The sequence below is a fragment of the Armigeres subalbatus genome, chromosome 1 (assembly GCF_024139115.2).
Source record: "Armigeres subalbatus isolate Guangzhou_Male chromosome 1, GZ_Asu_2, whole genome shotgun sequence".
NCBI lineage: Eukaryota > Metazoa > Arthropoda > Insecta > Diptera > Culicidae > Armigeres > Armigeres subalbatus.
In genome coordinates, this window is record NC_085139.1 from 232061109 (window position 1) to 232080628 (window position 19520).

The window sequence follows — 19520 nt, forward strand, 5'->3', positions numbered from 1 at the left end:
TGGAGCAGCTGAGCGAGCTGCAGAAACGGGCGGACTGTATCCAGCAGCGGCTGATGGCCAAGACACCCCATCAAATCCAGGATCCAGATCAAATTCCGGACGAAGCTCGGCGATTCCAGCCGACGCAATCATCAACGGTGAATGTTCCTCGGCTAGCGCCCAACGTTGCTTACGATTTTCCGACCACCGACGGTAACACCAGGGTCACCAGCTCGGTAAGTCAAACGCGCTTCAATACTACTACCACATTCGCACCGCAACTGAATGTTGCAAGCTCGGTCGATGCATATCTTCCGACCCGAGCTATTGAACAAATGAATAAAACTCCCCCTCCGGCCACCGGACCATGCTTACTTCCCCCATTCTACCATTTGTTCCTGCGCATATGAGTACGCCCCAAGCTCAATCTACTCCCTCTCCGTGTATACAGTTTCATCTCGATTGTCTCCAATTATGTCATCGATGGTTCCCACATCTGTTCCCAACGTCGCTAATCTGTCCGTCGCCCACGATGTTCCCCGCCGACAACTATTCGGTGGTCCAACCTCACAGCAACTCGCCGCCAGACACGTCGTGCCCAGAGAGCTTCCTGCTTTCGCCGGTGATCCAGTCGAGTGGCCGTTGTTCCTGAGCTGCTATCAAAATACGACCGACATGTGTGGCTATTCCGATGGCGAAAACCTTATGCGGTTGCAGCGGTGCCTCAAAGGAAACGCGTTGGAGGCTGTTCGAAGCCATCTGATGCATCCTACATCCGTGCCGCTGATCATCGACACGTTAAAAACTCTATACGGACGCCCAGAGCAGATCATCAAATCGCTACTATCCAAGCTACGTGCAACGCCAACCCCCAAGCCTGAACACCTGGAGAGCCTGATCGGTTTCGGTTTGGCGTGCAAAAACCTTTGTAGCCACCTCCAAGCAGCGGGTTTTCACGATCACCTTTCGAATCCCTTGTTGCTTCAGGAGTTGGTGAGTAAATTGCCAGCCACCCTCAAGCTAAACTGGTCACTCTTCAAGCGCCAACATGTGAACGCCGATCTTACTACGTTTGGCAACTACATGGACCAGATTGTGACAGCCGCCAGTGAGGTGACGTTTCTCTGTGAAGCAGATGGACATGGCAAGCAAGAAAAACCGAAGACGAAGGAGAAGATGTTTATGCACACTTCTGAGGAGAAGGCAGTGGAAAGTGTAGCAGCCAATCACAAGGAGAACAAGCCGAAGCCGTGTGTAGCCTGCCAGAAGGACGGTCACAAAATCAAGGATTGCTACAGCTTCCGCAAGATGACTCTCGAAGATCGCTGGAAATTGGTTCAGGAGCGGTTCCTCTGTCGTCGTTGTTTGGGTTCTCACGGCAGATTCCCATGCAAGGCAAGCAACTGTGGGGAGAATGGTTGTGAGGATCGGCACCACATGCTACTACATCCCGGGAATCCACAATTATCTCGAGCAACCGAAAACCCAGCAACTACAAGCACAGTTACCGTTCATCGTCAGCCCAAGCAAACCGTCCTGTTCCGGATTCTCCCGGTGTCGCTACACGGGAATGGCAAAACAATCAGGACGTACGCCTTTCTCGACGACGGCTCATCCAGAACTCTGGTGGAAGCGAAGGTAGCTGCAGAGCTCGGCGTGACCGGCAACGTACATCCCCTCTGTTTGCAGTGGACCAGTGGAGTTGAGCGGGTGGAAGACGAATCACAGCTGATAAAGTTGCAGATTTCGGGTACGACAAATACCACAAGATTCGACTTGAAGGAAGTGCATACTGTGAAGAGTCTTAACCTTCCGGCCCAGTCATTGGCCTTCAGTGAACTTACCAATCAATTTCCCCATCTACAAGGACTACCTGTCCAAAGCTACGCGACCGCCGTTCCCACGATCCTGATCGGCTTGGATAATTCGTTTGTGATGGCAACACGGAAAAGTAGAGAAGGAATTAGAGGCAGTCCGATCGCAGCCAAAACCAGGCTGGGCTGGACAGTCTATGGAAGCACGTGCGGCGAAGTGGTCCAGTCCACCCATCAGCTGTTTCACATTTCCGTTCGTTCGCCCGATCAAGAGCTCCACGACCTAGTGAAGGAGTTCTTTGCTTTGGAAAGTGCGGGTGCTGTAACTTCCACGAAAGAGAGCGACGATGATCGACGTGCCCGTCAAATTCTGGAAGAGACTACTGTACGGACGGAATCAGGGAGGTTCCAGACAGGCTTGCTGTGTAAGTGCGACCACGTGGAATTCCCGAATAGTCGGCCCATGGCGGAAAACCGGTTCCGCTGTCTCGAGCGCCGCCTAGCATCAAGGCCCGTCCTATACATCAACGTGAAGATCCAGATTACACAATACCAAGCCAAGGGATACGCACATAAGGCTAGTCCGGAGGAATTTGCCAGTTTCGACCCCAAGCGGACCTGGTTTCTGCCGTTGAACGTCGTTACAAACCCAAGGAAGCCGAACAAGGTTCGATTAGTGTGGGACGCGGCCGCTAAAGTCCAAGGGCACTCGTTCAATTCTGCTCTTCTTTCTGGTCCGGACTTCCTCTTACCGCTTCCGGCGGTTCTGTCTTCGTTTCGCCAGTTTGAGGTGGCCATCAGCGCTGACATCTGCGAGATGTTCCACCAGATCTTGATTCGGCCTGAGGACCGATCGGCACAGCTGTTCCTGTGGCGGGACGATCCCTCCAAGCCCTTCGAGGTGTTCGTCATGGACGTAGCAACGTTCGGCTCCACCTGCTCACCTTCTGCAGCTCAATTCGTCAAAAATCGGAATGCCGAAGAGTTTTCCGAAGAGTTTCCGCGGGCAGCGGAGGCAATCACGAAACGCCATTATGTAGACGATTTTCTGTGCAGCGTGGACACCGAGCAGGAAGCAGTGGAGCTAGCAGAACAGGTCAAGTTAGTGCACTCCAAGGCCGGATTCGTGATTCGAAATTGGCTGTCGAACTCTAGTTACGTTCTCACACGGGTCGGGGAACAGCCAACAGAAATGATGGAAAAAGTTTGGATTGACAGGTCCGACGCTTACGAACACGTTCTCGGAATGGTCTGGAAGCCTGAACCGGATGTCTTTGTTTTTCAAGGTGTTTTCCGAGAAGAAATCCAGGCTCTACTTTCGGATGGCGCTGTTCCAACCAAACGAGAAGTTCTGCGCACTGTGATGAGCATCTTCGACCCCATCGGACTGGTAGCCATCTTCGTCATCCACGGAAAAGTGCTTGTGCAGCATATCTGGCGCTCTGGACTTGGTTGGGATGAACGCATTGGTGACACACTGCTTGAGCAGTGGAAGCGATGGGTCAAGTTACTCCAGCAGCTGAATCAAGTCGAAATCCCACGTTGCTACTTCCCTGGCTACTCTTCTGAAGGCTACAGAACCGCCGAGCTGCACATTTTCGTAGACGCTTCCGAGGAAGCCTTTGCAGCCGTAGCATATTTCCGAATCGTTGAAGAAACAAGAGTTCGATGCTCGTTGGTGTCAGCGAAAACGAAGGTTGCCCCCCTGAAACTGCTGTCGATTCCCGACTTTCGAAATCCGTCATTGAGAACCACACACTTCCAATCCGTCGCAAAACGTTCTGGAGTGATTCCTGTACCTTTCTCTCTTGGTTGCGGGCAGATCCCAGGAAATATCGGCAATTTGTCGCATTCAGGTTGACAGAAATCCACGATCTTACGCAGGTCGATGAATGGCGTTGGGTACCATCGCGTATGAATGTCGCTGACGAGGCCACAAAGTGGGGAAAAGGTCTCGATATCACCTCCAGCAGTCGCTGGTTCCAAGCTCCAAAATCTATACTATACGAGCACCCGAATTCGTGGCCACAGCAAACAACAAAAGAAGAGGAGTCTTCGGAAGAACTTCGTCCGATTCATCTTCACCTTGAAGTAGCCAGGGAAGAGCTGCTGCAGTACGAACGGTTTTCAAAATGGGAGCGCCTGGTCCGTGCTGTATCCTACGTACGCCGGTTCGTGGACAATCTTCGTTGCAAGGCAAAAAAGCAATCACCAAGCAACACGGAATGGTTAAATCGGGGCGAACTGCTGCGTGCGGAGACAACCGTCTTCAAACAAATCCAGCACGAGGCTTTCGGGGACGAGCTTGTTATTCTGAAGAAAAACCAAGAACTTCCCGCTGGTGAACAACAGAGACTTAAGAAAACTAGCAAGATCCTCAAACTTTCACCCTTTCTGGACGAGCAAGGTGTCATACGGATGGACGGCAGGATTGCAGGTGCACAACAGGTGTCCTTCGATTTCAAGTTCCCGGTCATTCTTCCCAAAGGACATGAGGGAACAAAGCTTCTTGTCGATTGGTATCATCGGCAGCACAAGCATTGCAATCCTGAAACTGCGGTCAACGAGATGCGCCAGAAGTTTCATGTGTCGGAAATGAGAGTTGTTTTCAAGCAGGCCGGAAAACATTGCCAGTGGTGCAAGATTTACAGGGCAGCGCCGGAGATCCCGAGAATGGCTCCGCTTCCACAAGCAAGGACGGTGTCACATGTGCGACCATTCACCTATGTCGGCGTTGACTACTTCGGGCCGATGCTGGTTAAGCAGGGACGTAGCGAGGTAAAACGTTGGGTCGCGTTGTTCACCTGCTTGACCATCCGCGCAGTGCATCTTGAGGTGGTGCATAACCTGACTACAGAGTCCTGCAAGATGGCGGTAAGGCAATTCGTCGCACGGAGGGGGGCTCCGAGGGAAATTTTCAGCGATCGGGGAACCAACTTCGTGGGTGCAAGCCGCGATCTGAAGGAAGAGCTGAAGAGAATCAACAGTAACCTCGCCAGTACGTTCACTAATACGGATACGCAGTGGCGTTTCAATCCTCCATCGACACCGCATATGGGGGGGTCTTGGGAACGCATGGTCCGGTCGGTCAAAAGCGCACTGGCATCAATTTCCATAGGGGGCAAGCCGGACGACGAAACCCTTCGCACGTTTTTAATCGAGGCTGAATCAATAGTTAACTCGAGACCACTTACCTACCTGCCAATCGAGTCCGAGGAGCAACAAGCACTTTCCCCTAATTGCTTCCTGATGCTTAGTACTAGCGGAGTAAATCAGCCGGCAAGGGGTCCAATCGTTGAATGTTCGGGTGCGCGCTGCAACTGGGACCTATGCAAACAACTGCTGGATAGGTTCTGGAGTCGCTGGGTCAAGGAATATCTCCCTACGATCACCAGGCGCACGAAATGGTTCAGAGATCACAAGCCCGTTGAAGTTGGAGATTTGGTAGTAGTAGTCGAAGACCGTATCCGGAATGGGTGGCTGAGAGGACGTGTACTACGTGTGTTTCCGGGACGTGACGGGCGCGTACGGAATGCTGAAGTGGAGACAGCCAATGCAGGAGTGCTGGTTCGGTCAATCGCCAAGCTGGCGGTTCTGAAGGTCGGTAGTACCGCTGAAGATAACTTCGAGCAATACGGGTCACGAACGGCGATAAACCAGCACCCCGTTTCGAAAGGGTCACTCGATCCACTCGCAGCATAATGCAGTGAATGTCATCGTATCTATGCGTCTCGGCTGTCATACAGGAGCTTGCTATATTTACCTATAGAAATAGTCACATACCACAAGTTAGTCAAAATATGCCTACAACTTGAAAATTGAATTAAAATCATATTGTCATTGCTTATAAATTAGTTAAAATTAAGTAAAAATTGTTGGACAGTGGACAAATTAACCTTAAGGACTAGAAATGTAAGTAACAACACAATCACAAACAAAAACTGGAATTAATTGGACTTAATTGAATTGCAGCTAAAAAGCTGACTCATGTGCAAAACATAAACGAGTCGTGCTATGAGATCGTCCGAAACATTTTCTCCAAAGCTGTGCCAACAACTGCCATCCCCCAGAAGTAGTACTGGGATTTAGTTCCTGGGGGAAACGATGGTGGAGCCCAAGGGAGTTTAGTCGGTTTTACCGGTATGGTCGAGTCCGACACTCCAGTACACTTCCGTGTGGTAGTTTGGCAACTACAATGCACGTGTACTGGGTTAGTGTGTAAATGCATTCTCCATTGTAAAAAAAAAAAAGAAGCGTGAGCGTTCTCAATAGTCCCCCCTGATGTATTGCTTAATTGCGGGCCGGGGTGCCTAATTGCCTAATCCCCGGAAATAGGCAATTAACTTTGATTAAACTGAACCTGAGTGGCGTGCTCTTGCCTACGCAATGCGGTCGGGTCTGAGCTTGACGACCGACTGGCAAATAGCTTGTACAACCTCACTTGATCAGTACAGTTGCTGATGAAGAATGTGTATAGCCGCCAGACATTCTAAATACTCACGCTCCTCTAATGTGAACATGTAATATACACATGTGGAAGTATTGGCTTGAGAAATGGATTGAGAGTGATTTGACTATGCGTCCAATTTGGGAATTTCGAGCTCATTCAGTAGCCGCTAGATTGCGAAGGCCGACGGAGGTCCTTCGTAGCTTAGTTGGTTAAAGCACCAGTCTAGCGTACTGTAGGGTCATGGGTTCGAGTCCCATCGAAGGGAAAGTTGTTACCTCCAATACATTCTCCAAATCAATATCTTCCACATAACGTACATATTCACATATGAGTTTTCATTACAGTTTTTTGTTGTTTTCTCGAAATAGTGTAAAATGGACTTATGCAGTTTCTCAAACAAATGATTCAAATGACCATTGAACTAAAATCCGTAATCTCTCTATTTTTAAGTCGATACTGGCCTTCAAGCCAAAATTCATCTAGCCAAATTCCATTTAGCCGAGCCAAACTGAACGTTTATCTGAAACTATCATTAGGTCGAAGATGGTTTGACTGAAAATGTAATTTCGCCGAAAGGAGCATTCGGCATAACTGGTCCTTTGACTGAAAATGCCGTTCGGCCGAAAAAGTCGTTTGACCGAATAGATCATTTGACCAAAAATGCCAGGCAGAAAGGCGTCCAAATGGACAAATAATTTCCATTCTTGGCGTCTTTCTTCCACAAATGGTGTCCAATAATTTCCATTCTTCAAAACAACCATTTTGGCAAATGGCATTTTCTGCGAAAAGTGTCGTTCGGCTGATTTGTTTTTTTTTTGCCAAAAAGTCGTTTAGCCGTCTAGTTATTTGGCTGAAAATTCCGTTTATGCATATGCACAGCCAAGATATTTAACAAAAAAATGGTTTTCATACGGCCGAGTTGCCGAATAATATGATTGCATTGCTAAATAAATAAACATAAATTAATTGCATTGTTACCAAAATAATAATTAAAACACGTGTATTTGTGAAAATTGAAATAGCTTTTAACAAATCCTCGATTGGAATGAAGTTGACAGTAAATTTGGAATTCTAATTGGAACATTTCCTGCCTTTTTTATAGTGTCTTCAATTAACCAAGGCCAATTCTGAAGATTAAGTCAGTAAATTGCTGAATTTGACAGTTAGAGAAGCTACCAGAATGATCGCTAACATGGCGACTTATCAGATTCACCGAGTTCACATAAGATCTTATCGTTTTATTCTCAGCGCTAGAGGTACACACAGTTGCAAAAGCATTTTATTTGAACCGTACAAGTCCGACCGAAGGGACCAACAGAAACACGCACTACTCGGACATTATCACCCAATATCTGCAATCGATCAGCGCCGGCCAGCCAGCGTTGATATCGCAGCCAGCGCCAGGTAACATGATACTAAACATCGCATCGTCACAATCTCAATCGATAGCGAACTCACGATGCCGCAAGATTCTTATCCGAAAACAAAGTAGAAAACCTCTACTTCACCCCGAGAAGGAACATTTCGTGGGACAGTCTCCATTCGAGCCCAAATTTATCTCGATTATTCAATCTCAAACAAGATCTCTGGTCCCATTCACAATTTCCGAAACTGTCAATAGGGTCGGCGGCATACCGCTGCCATCACGCAGGTCGGGCCACGTCGAGATTAAATTTGAATTTCCAATCAATCCACTCCCGTTGTCGGGTTTGGTCTTCATCTTCGTCGGCCTGGTAGCTTGGGTGTCCCGCGGGAGTCTGTGGGACAGTTCTAGGTTGGTCCTTCTTCTTACCGCGGCAGTATCTCTAATGAAGATGTGATCATTGAGTCCGATAATCGATTAAATTAGACAGGGAACCGATGTTTGTTGGCAAACAACTGTCAAAGCGTAAATCTTGATCACTGGGGGATTTTAGGTGCTGGATGAACGAAGGTTTAGAATTGATATATTTTGAGTTTGAGTTTCAACGTCTTGATGTCGTAGTTCTTCATCGTTTAGAAAAGGTATTTTGCGCAAGTTTGAAGTTCGACTGAAGATACCTCGTGTTCTGAACTGGAATGAAATTCCAATATCTTAGAAAAGATCATAATGCAACGTACACACCAGTCAAGCAGTTTGACGAACATTGACTCCGCCCCCAAGAAAACGCTTCGGTTGCTGCTTTGTTTGAACGTGTGTAAAGTTGTTCGAACAACCATTTGACAGTTGGCGGCTCGGTTGGAAAAATTAAAACGGTTTGATTTTGGTTTGAGTTGTCGGGGGTGGAGTCAAGGTTCGCCGAACATGTTTGAGCATTTGTAGTGAAGTTGCACAAACCCCCATATATTTTTTGATTGTTGGTGCTCAAGTTGGCGCTTCGGTCGTTCGTGTTGGTCGAATAAATTGATTGTTCGTGCCGCTTTTGCTAAAACTTGATGGATGTTTGAATGAACAAGAGGTGGAGTCAATGTTGGTCAAACTGCTTGACCGTGTGTACGTTCCATAACGCGTGAAAATGATATTTTTTGCAATGAACCATATTTCGAAATATTCTCACTTTTGTTCAAGGACACAATCTGAATTTTCTGTCGAATGACAGATTCTCCTATGATCCGTTTGCTACCGACGTCGAACGTGACAACCCGTCACAAAATCGCTCGATCGCCGAAATGATTTATCACCTTTCCTTTCAGTGACAGAGCGGCAACCCTTTTTCCCGCAATTCATCTGCGAATGTCAACAGTTGGCACTGTCTGTGGCCGGCACATTTCTCTGTGGAATGATGATGGATCGATCCGGTGATTGGCTACGCGAAACCCTTTCAGATGTTCCGCCTCCGATTTCGAATTCGGCAGTCAGTGGCCCGATGAGGTGCAAATTCAATTTAATTGAAAAAATGCTACACATTTTCCGATTCTGCACTCGGAAGCATTCAAGCGTGTAGATGGGAAGCCCTTTGTGGGCACAGCTCGAGACCGTTCCCAAGCATAATAATAGATAGATGCCGAGCGATAGCGGGAAGAAAAATTGCGGCCAAACAGAACTCTGCACGGCGCAGAGGCCGGCCGTTTCGCCATAAGTCAATATTTTGAATTCGGTGTGAAATTTTCAAAGTAACATCCGAATCTCTTTTCTTTCGATCACGGGACTCGGGAGGACGGTCGGCCGCTTCGGTTTCGGGAGGTAGGGTTTTGTTTGCGAAGAAGGATCGATTGAATTATTTCCCTGATTGGAAGAATTCCGTTTGGTAGCACAAAGTCTGAGCTCTGCAGAAAGACGAAAAAGGGCGGTGAAGATCAAACAAACGATTTGTCATGCAGAATTTTCGGGGTGCGGTTTGACTTTGGCTCTCACGTGCATTTTCGGTGGATTTGTTTGGTTTAGCTTTTCGGAGCTTTGGAAGCATTATAACCAAGAGATATCACATATTTTGTTCAAAATATCGACATATTAATCAAACAATATGTAATTATATCTTTGCACGTGCAGTCTGTTATCAACAAATTTTTAAAATCTATAAAGATGGGAATTGCCTCGTGATTGGTACTGGAACTGGGAGAGGATAAGCTGTCGAATATGAAGCGAAACGAGTAAATGATATTTATGAGAAGAATATTTTTATTTTTGAAAGAATATCTGCTGTCAGTAAGTTACTATTTTTTCAAAGAAAAATTAAAAAAGGAAATCAAAATTATACATTTTTAATATTGCTTCATCCGAGAATTTTAACCAAACGCTATATAGACCAAATATCGCGCTAATCCCTTTGCTGCAATTCACTTTCGATCAAATGCTCCTTCGACAGAACGTATTTTCGATGAAACGTCCAGGTAGGTATCTCGCTCTCGCATAATAGAGATGAGTGACGTTTAACGCTCGCACACTGATGTGCAATTCGGCTTGTGTAAAAACATGTTTGTTTTCCTTCTGCTCATAACCTCAAAATTGATCGAGTCATCACAATGGTTGCGAAGGAGTCAAAATATATGGAAATATACTCATTTTACCCAAACTTTGCTGAGTAGCATCATCTAGGAGTGTTTGTTTTCCTTTTATCGCCACTCACACATTCGGACGTGAGAATCTCAATAAGGCAATCCATAAGACAGATGCGATCAGCTGACGATTTTGTTTACCTTGATTTTTGACAGATTCTGATCGGACTGACAGAACAATTCAAAGGAAAATGTTAAGCGCGGCTTACACCAAAAGTGAGTTCCGTTCAACTGCATACACACTTTGTTTTGATTTCGATTGTTAGTTCCAACGCTGAGTGTCCTCATGGATAGCCTAATTGACTTGTTTTGTAGCCAACATTGGGCGAATGGTCCCCACTGATATTTGTGGATCCTAATTAAAAAATTACATTTGATTTCCTGGAATCAGATGAGGACTCTTCCTCGAGTATCATAAGAGTTCATTATCAAATCGTTAAAGGAAACATCTTCCTTCAATTCTTACAAAAAAAGCTTCTGCAATTAGATAAGGCTTTCAAACGAATTCCATTTGGAATTTCAAACGTAATCCGGATGGGATTCCGACATAAAGTTAACTATTTGGGATTCCCAATAAAATCCGCTTAGGAATTCGGATTAAATCCGTCTGAGATTTCGACTGGGATTCATAACGGAACTCGATTGGAACTCGATGGGATTCCAAACGGAAACCGCTAGGGATTTCAAACGGAAACTGGCTGCCATTCTTAGGTGGACCCAGCTGGGATTCCGAACATAAGTCATACTATTCCTAACAGAAAAATTGTTAAATAAAAATTGTGAAATAAATCCGTCTGAAATATCAAGAAATGGATCCGTCTCGGATTCCGAAACGAGATTCCGTCTCGGATTCCGAACGGGATTCCGTCTCGGACTCCGAAACGGGATTCCGTCTTGGATTTCGAACGGGAAACCGTCTCGGATTCCGAACGGGAATCCGTCCCGGATTCGAACGGGAATCCGTCTCGGATTCGAACGGGAATCCGTCTCGGATTCCGAACGGGAATCCGTCTCGGATTCGAACGGGAATCCGTCTCGGATTCGAACGGAATCCGTCTCGGATTCCGAACGGGAATCCGTCTCGGATTCGAACGGGAATCCGTCTCGGATTCCGAACGGGAATCCGTCTCGGATTCCGAACGGGAATCCGTCTCGGATTCCGAACGGGAAGCCGTCTCGGCTTCCGAACTGGACTCCGTCTCGGATTCCGGCCGGGAATCCGTCTCGGATTCCGAACGGAATTCGTCTCGGATTCGAACGGGAATCCGTCTCGGACTCCCACCGGGAATCCGTCTCGGATTCCGAACGGGAATCCGTCTCGGATTCCGAACGGGAATCCGTCTCGATTCGAACGGAATCCGTCTCGGATTCGAACGGGAATCCGTTTCGGATTCCGAACGGGAATCCGTCTCGGATTCGAACGGGAATCCGTCTCGGATTCCGAACGGGAATCCGTCTCGGATTCGAACGGGAATCCGTCTCGGATTCGAACGGGAATCCGTCTCGGATTCCGAACGGAATCCGTCTCGGATTCGAACGGGAATCCGTCTCGGATTCCGAAACGGGATCCGTCTCGGATTCCGAAACGGGATCCGTCTCGGATTCCGAAACGGGATCCGTCACGGATTCCGAAACTGGATCGGTCTCGGATTCCGGAACGGAATTCCGTCTTGGATTCCGAAACGGAATTCCGTCTTGGATTCCGAAACGGAATTCCGTCTCGGATTCCGAAACGGGATTCCGTCTCGGATTCCGAAAGGGATCCGTCTCGGATTCGAAACGGGATCCGTCTCGGATTCCGAAACGGGATTCCGTCTCGGATTCCGAAACGGGATTCCGTCTCGGATTCCGAAACGGGATTCCGTCTCGGATTCCGAAACGGGATTCCGTCTCGGATTCCGAAACGGGATTCCGTCTCGGATTCCGAAACGGGATTCCGTCTCGGATTCCGAAACGGGATTCCGTCTCGGATTCCGAAACGGGATTCCGTCTCGGATTCCGAAACGGGATTCCGTCTCGGATTCCGAAACGGGTGATCCGTCTCGGATTCCGAAACGGGATTCCGAACGGGAATCCGTCTCGGATTCCGAACGGGAATCCGTCTCGGATTCCGAACGGGAATCCGTCTCGGATTCCGAACGGGAATCCGTCTCGGACTCCGAACGGGAATCCGTCTCGGATTCCGAACGGAATCCGTCTCGGATTCGAACGGAATCCGTCTCGGATTCGAACGGAATCCGTCTCGGATTCGAACGGAATCCGTCTCGGATTCGAACGGAATCCGTCTCGGATTCGAACGGAATCCGTCTCGGATTCGAACGGAATCCGTCTCGGATTCGAACGGGAATCCTTGTCGGATTCCGAACGGGAATCCTGGTCGGATTCCGAACGGGAATCCGTCTCGGATTCAGACGGGAATCCGTCTCGGATTCCGGAAGGAATCCGTCTCGGATTCCGAACGGGAATCCGTCTCGGATTCCGAACGGGAATCCGTCTCGGATTCCGAACGGAATCCGTCTCGGATTCCGAACGGGAATCCGTCTCGGATTCGAACGGAATCCGTCTCGGATTCCGAACGGAATCCGTCTCGGATTCGAACGGGAATCCGTCTCGGACTCCGAACGGGAATCCGTCTCGGATTCCGAACGGGAATCCGTCTCGGATTCGAACGGAATCCGTCTCGGATTCGAACGGGAATCCGTCTCGGATTCCGAACGGGAATCCGTCTCGGATTCCGAACGGGAATCCGTCTCGGATTCCGAACGGAATCCGTCTCGGATTCGAACGGGAATCCGTCTCGGATTCGAACGGGAATCCGTCTCGGATTCCGAACGGGAATCCGTCTCGGATTCGAACGGGAATCCGTCTCGGATTCCGAACGGGAATCCGTCTCGGATTCGAACGGGAATCCGTCTCGGATTCGAACGGGAATCCGTCTTGGATTCCGAACGGGGAATCCGTCTTGGATTCCGAACGGGGAATCCGTCTCGGATTCCGAACGGGAATCCGTCTCGGATTCCGAACGGGAATCCGTCTCGGATTCCGAACGGGGAACCCGTCTCGGATTCCGAACGGGGAACCCGTCTCGGATTCCGAACGGGGAACCCGTCTCGGATTCCGAACGGGGAACCCGTCTCGGATTCCGAACGGGAATCCGTCTCGGAATCCGAACGGGAGTCCGTCTCGGAATCCGAACGGGAGTCCGTCTCGGATACCAAACGGGATTCCGTCTCGGATTCCGAAACGGGATTCCGTCTCGGATTCCGAAACGGGATTCCGTCTCGGATTCCGAAACGGGATTCCGTCTCGGATTCCGAAACGGGATTCTGTCTCGGATTCGAGCAGGATTCCGTCTCGGATTCTGAGCAGGATTCCGTCTCGGATTCCGAAACGGGATTTGGTCTCGGATTCCGAGCAGGATTCCGTCTCGGATTCTGAGCAGGATTCCGTCTCGGATTCGAAACGGATTCCGTCTCGGATTCTGAGCAGGATTCCGTCTCGGATTCGAAACGGGATTCCGTCTCGGATTCTGAGCAGGATTCCGTCTCAGATTCTGAAACGGATTCCGTCTCCGGATTCGAGCAGGATTCCGTCTCGGATTCGAAACGGGATTCCGTCTCGGATTCCGAGCAGGATTCCGTCTCGGATTCTGAGCAGGATTCCGTCTCGGATTCTGAGCAGGATTCCGTCTCGGATTCGAAACGGGATTCCGTCTCGGATTCCGAGCAGGATTCCGTCTCGGATTCTGAAACGGGATTCCGTCTCGGATTCCGAAACAGGATTCCGTCTCGGATTCCGAAACGGGATTCCGTCTCGGATTCCGAAACGGGATTCCGTCTTGGATTCCGAGCAGGATTCCGTCTCGGATTCCAAACAGGATTCCGTCTTGGATTCCGAAACGGGATTTCGTCTTGAATTCCGAGCAGGATTCCGTCTCGGATTCCGAAACGGGATTCCGTCTCGGATTCCGAAACGGGATTCCGTCTCGGATTCCGAAACGGGATTCCGTCTCGGATTCCGAAACGGGATTCCGTCTCGGATTCCGAAACGGGATTCCGTCTCAGATTCCGAAACGGGATCCGTCTCGGGTTGCTTTCGTGTAGGATTCCAAGCAAAATCAGTCTGCGATTCCCAACGGAGTCCGTGTAATCTAATGAAATTTATCTACGATTCCGATTCAAATCCGTCTGGGAACCTGAATGAAATTTGTCTAACAATCCGAACTAGATGCGTCTCCGAATGGAATCTTTTTTGAGATTTCGAAAGGAATCCCTCCGAGATTGTGAAATAAATCCGTCTGAAATAGCAAGAAATGGATCCGTCTCGGAATCCTAAACGGGATCCGTCTCGGATTCCGAAACGGGATCCGTCTCGGATTCCGAAACGGGATCCGTCGCGGACTCCGAAGCGGGATCCGTCTCGGATTCGAACGGAATCCGTCCCGGATTCGAACGGGAATCCGTCTTTGATGCCGAACGGGGCTCCGTCTCGGACTCCGAACGGGAATCCTTCTCGGACTCCGAACGGGATTCCGCCTCGGATTCCGAACGGGAATCCGTCTCCGATTCCGAACGGGAATCCGTCTCCGATTCCGAACGGGAATCCGTCTCCGATTCCGAACGGAAATCCGTCTCGGATTCCGAACGGGATTCCGTCTCGGATTCCGAAACGGGATTTCGTCTCGGATTCCGTCTCAGATTCCGAAACGGGATTCTGTCTCGGATTCCGGAACGGGATTCCGAAACGGGATCAGTCTCGGGTTGCTTTCGTGTAGGATTCCAAGCAAAATCATTCTGCGATTTCGAACAGAGTCCGTGTAATCTATTAAAATTTATCTACGATTCCGAATCAAATCCGTCTAGGAACCTGAATGAAATTTGTCTAACATTCCGAACTAGATGGGTCTCCGAATGGAATCCTTTTTGAGATTCCGAAAGGAATCCCTCCAAGATTGTGAAATAAATCCGTCTGAAATATCAAGAAATGGATCCGTCTCGGATTCCGAAACGGGATCGGTCTCGGATTCCGAAACGGGATCGGTCTCGGATTCCGAAACGGGATCCCGTCTCGGATTCCGAAACGGGATCCGTCTCGGATTCCGAAACGGGATCCGTCTCGGATTCCGTCTCGGATTCCGAAACGGGATCCGTCTCGGATTCCGAAACGGGATCCGTCTCGGATTCCGAAACGGGATCCGTCTCGGATTCCGAAACGGGATCCGTCTCGGATTCCGAAACGGGATCCGTCTCGGATTCCGAAACGGGATCCGTCTCGGATTCCGAAACGGGATCCGTCTCGGATTCCGAAGCGGGATCCGTCTCGGATTCCGAACGGGGAATCCGTCTTGGATTCCGAACGGGGAATCCGTCTTGGATTCCGAACGGGGAATCCGTCTTGGATTCCGAACGGGGAATCCGTCTTGGATTCCGAACGGGGAATCCTTGTCGGATTCCGAACGGGAATCCTTGTCGGATTCCGAACGGGAATCCTTGTCGGATTCTGAACGGGAATCCTTGTCGGATTCTGAACGGGAATCCTTGTCGGATTCCGAACGGGAATCCTTGTCGGATTCCGAACGGGAATCCTTGTCGGATTCCGAACGGGAATCCTTGTCGGATTCCGAACGGGAATCCGTCTCGGATTCCGAACGGGAATCCGTCTCGGATTCCGAACGGGAATCCGTCTCGGATTCCGAACGGGAATCCGTCTCGGATTCCGAACGGGAATCCGTCTCGGATTCCGAACGGGAATCCGTCTCGGATTCCGAACGGGAATCCGTCTCGGATTCCGAACGGGAATCCGTCTCGGATTCCGAACGGGAATCCGTCTCGGATTCCGAACGGGAATCCGTCTCGGATTCCGAATGGAATCCGTCTCGGATTCCGAACGGGAATCCGTCTCGGATTCCGAACGGGAATCTGGATCTGGATCTCGGATCTGGGGCTGCTTTTGTGTAGGATTCCAAGCGAAATCAGTCTGCGAGTCCAAACGGAGTCTGGGTAATCTAATAAAATTTATCTACGATTCCGTCTGGGAACCTGAATGGAATTTGTCTAACAATCCGAACTAGATGGGTCTCCGAATAGAATCTTTTTTGAGATTCCGAAAGGAATCCGTCCGAGATTGTAAATTAAATCCGTCTAAAATATCAAGAAAGGAATCCGTCTGAAATATCAAAAGTAATCCGTTTGAGATTCAAATCGGAATTCATGTGGGATTTTAAACAAAATCCGTGTACTGTTCCGAATGGAATTTGTCTACGATTCCGAACGAAATCCATCGGGGAATTCGTATAAAAAACGTCTTGGATTCCAAACGAAATAACGTCAACGATTTCAATCGGAACTCGCCTGGGATGCCTAAAGCAATCCACTTGGGATCCGAATGAAATCCGTCTGAGTTTCTGAACGGAATCTGTGTATCATTCCGAACAAAATTCGTATGAAATTCGGAATGAAATCCGTCTACTATTTCGTTCGAAATTGTAGCCGGATTCCGTTCGAAATCGTAAACGGATTCAGTTCGGAATCTCATAAGAATTTTGTTCGGAATCATAGACGGATTCCATTCAGAATCCTAGTCGGACTTCGTTCTTGGTCCCAGGTGGATCTCTTGAGGTATCCCAGGCAGATTTCCTTCGGAATCGGTTTTCGTTTGGATTTCCAGACGGATTTCGTTCGAAATCGCAGATGAATCCCTTTCGGCACCATAGATGGATTTTGTTTGGAAACCCACACGGATTTCGTTTGAAATGTCAGATGGATATCATTCCGAATCGTAGACGTTCAGCATCCCAGATGGATTCAGTTCGGAATCGTGGACGGATTTAGTTCTGAATCGTAGACGGATTCAGTTCGGAAACCTAGACGGATTCCGTTAGCAAGAGCTAGCGAGGAGACGCATTATGTTAGGAATCGAAGGCATTTGGAACCTGTAACTCCTTTAGAAAACCTGCACTGATTTTATTTTGTAATAGCAGACGGATTCCGTATGGAACCCCAGACGATTTTTTTTGTGTTAGGTAGATATCCGAATGAATGATGAAATGAGAAAGAAGAAGAAAAAAGAAGAAATAAAATAGACAAGAGAAAAAGTAGAAAATCTAGAAGAAATAGGACAAAGGGAAGAAGAAAGGTCTTGGGTTCCATACGGTATGCATCTTGGATTTTGAACGAATTCCGTCTACGACTCCGAACGACATTTATCTTAGAATGAAACCTAACTTGGTTTCCGAACAGAAACCATCTCGCATTCCGAATGCATATGATGATGTAGATTAGATGTAACCGTAGATGTAGGTGCGAACAATAACAGATCCTCTTGTTAATGATCACAATTGACCGCCCTGCAAGGTCTCTCTTCCTCTGAAAAAGGGTGGAAACCTTCCATAGCCGTTTTGAGCACCACCGTCTTTAACACGTGATAAACCGCCCGCAAATTTACTAATGATTGCATCCGGAAAGGTTCTCGAATTCATAATATCTCGCCGAATCGGCCATCATTAAACCAATCATTTGCAAATGATTTCCGACGTCAAGCATCGAATGATTTTTTTTGCGTGTTGAGTCCGCTTCAACGCTCTAGCGAGGGACCATTAATTCGCATTATGGTCACGACCGTCTACACCAATGATTAAACTATCGAGCAGCCTTCGTTCCTCCCCTTCGAAGGTATGAATGTGATAATGACGACCTTAAACCCGTTTGACACCTCTGCTTCCCGCCGCAACATCTGGGAAGCTGCCATCCGCCCGGTCCAAATTCTCGGAACCATCTGAGACAGGAAGGACCTTGTTATGCCGCGCGCCTACCAAAAAGCCCAGAGCTGTAAATCTAATACTCATCCCATATAATTTACTGTCGTCAGGATCAAGCCCGAGCCATCATCATCTCGGACCACAGCCACCGACCCCAAATCCGTTTTGAAAAACGAAATCATACCGGGCTTTTGTGCAAAATTACGATATCAAAAGGCAGCTCATGCAAATTGGTAGGTCGCGGGTCATAAAAGGGCAAGCCCCATTCAAGCTGATGGAAAGTGAATGAGCGCAGCGTTTGCGTGCCTTCTCCCGTTGCACACAACAGTTGAATCAAGGGATACATTTGAGAACGAGAATAATTGCAAAGTACCCATAAAATGTTGCAATAAACTTTGAAACAATTCTCGTTTTCTTGATGTTCTGACAGAAGAATCCAGCCCGTTTTTTTCTCTGATGCGATTGAGCTTGATGGGGGACTTCATTTAAGAACTCACACTGAAGTCGTGGATACTCAACACAAGCAATCACTGCGTAGATCGTTGCTTCAACAGGAAACCAGAAGCCTTTTACACGCTTCTCACGCTCGAAAGGGCACAGTCAAATATTTGAATCTTTCCCTTCGAATTGACTCCCGAAAAAACGCTTCCGCTTTCTAGTCCTAAACAAATCCAGCCAGCCCAACTCACGTTATTTTCGATGCCGATCCAATCGCTTAAGCATAGTCTAAAAGTGATTTGATGTTTTTCTTTCTCATAGATGGCTAACCACCACTTCCTTCTTGTTGTGCGGCGGTAACAAAACCCTTTCTCGGCGCGATCGTTCCAGGAGCCGCGCTCGATCAATTTTCACGGTCAATGAAGACCTCTGGCTACGGTCGTCAACTGCACGGATGGACATGGGAGGATGTGAGTCCGGCGCGCCGCGCATCAATCATTGCATCTAGTCCCGAGAAGAGGAAGTCGATTTGATGCGCTTTGTTGAACGGTCTTCCTTGCTTTGATGGTTGGGTCATTTCAAGTGACCAATGGACTTTAAAAAAAACTACATGCTTTCATGAACGTTGATTGTGTGGTTTGACTAATTTCAAAATTTTGGGCGACAGCCAAATTTATTCTCCATGCATAATAAGAAAAATCATTTAAAATTGCAATTGAAAACAAAGGATCAAAGCAATTATAAAATTTCTATGAAAGAACAGAAAGCATCAAAAATGTATCCATTTTATTACCTCCTTCGTCTGTAAAAGCTGTTTCGGTTCCGAAAGTTTTCTTTCAGATGTAAGGACAATTATAATATAAAAACACGTGGTCAGAGAAAATCGAGTCTGCCTACAATGATCGATATCAAATTGTACCCAAAATCCCTTTTTTGTATTGCAATCGTTACAGGCAGGATTTGCAATCGTTACAGGCAGGAAGACTTTCCCACGAATGAGTTCTCTTGATACATGCTGATAAACCGATCCAGAAAAGATGTTCCACAGAAGTTTGTTCCTGTCGTCGCGTAGCAAAGCGATGGGGAATTTTTTATACAACCACTTGAT

General features: G+C 48.1%; 1 protein-coding gene across 1 annotated transcript; it reads left to right on the top strand.

Annotated features, from left to right (window-relative positions):
* Positions 1-453: 453 nt before the first annotated feature.
* On the top strand, positions 454-5495 carry LOC134207091 (uncharacterized). The gene is made up of 2 exons (XM_062682812.1): positions 454-3489; positions 3678-5495. Exons 1-2 carry the CDS (start codon positions 454-456, stop codon positions 5493-5495), a joined length of 4854 nt encoding a protein of 1617 aa, XP_062538796.1.
* The last annotated feature ends 14025 nt before the right edge of the window (positions 5496-19520 follow it).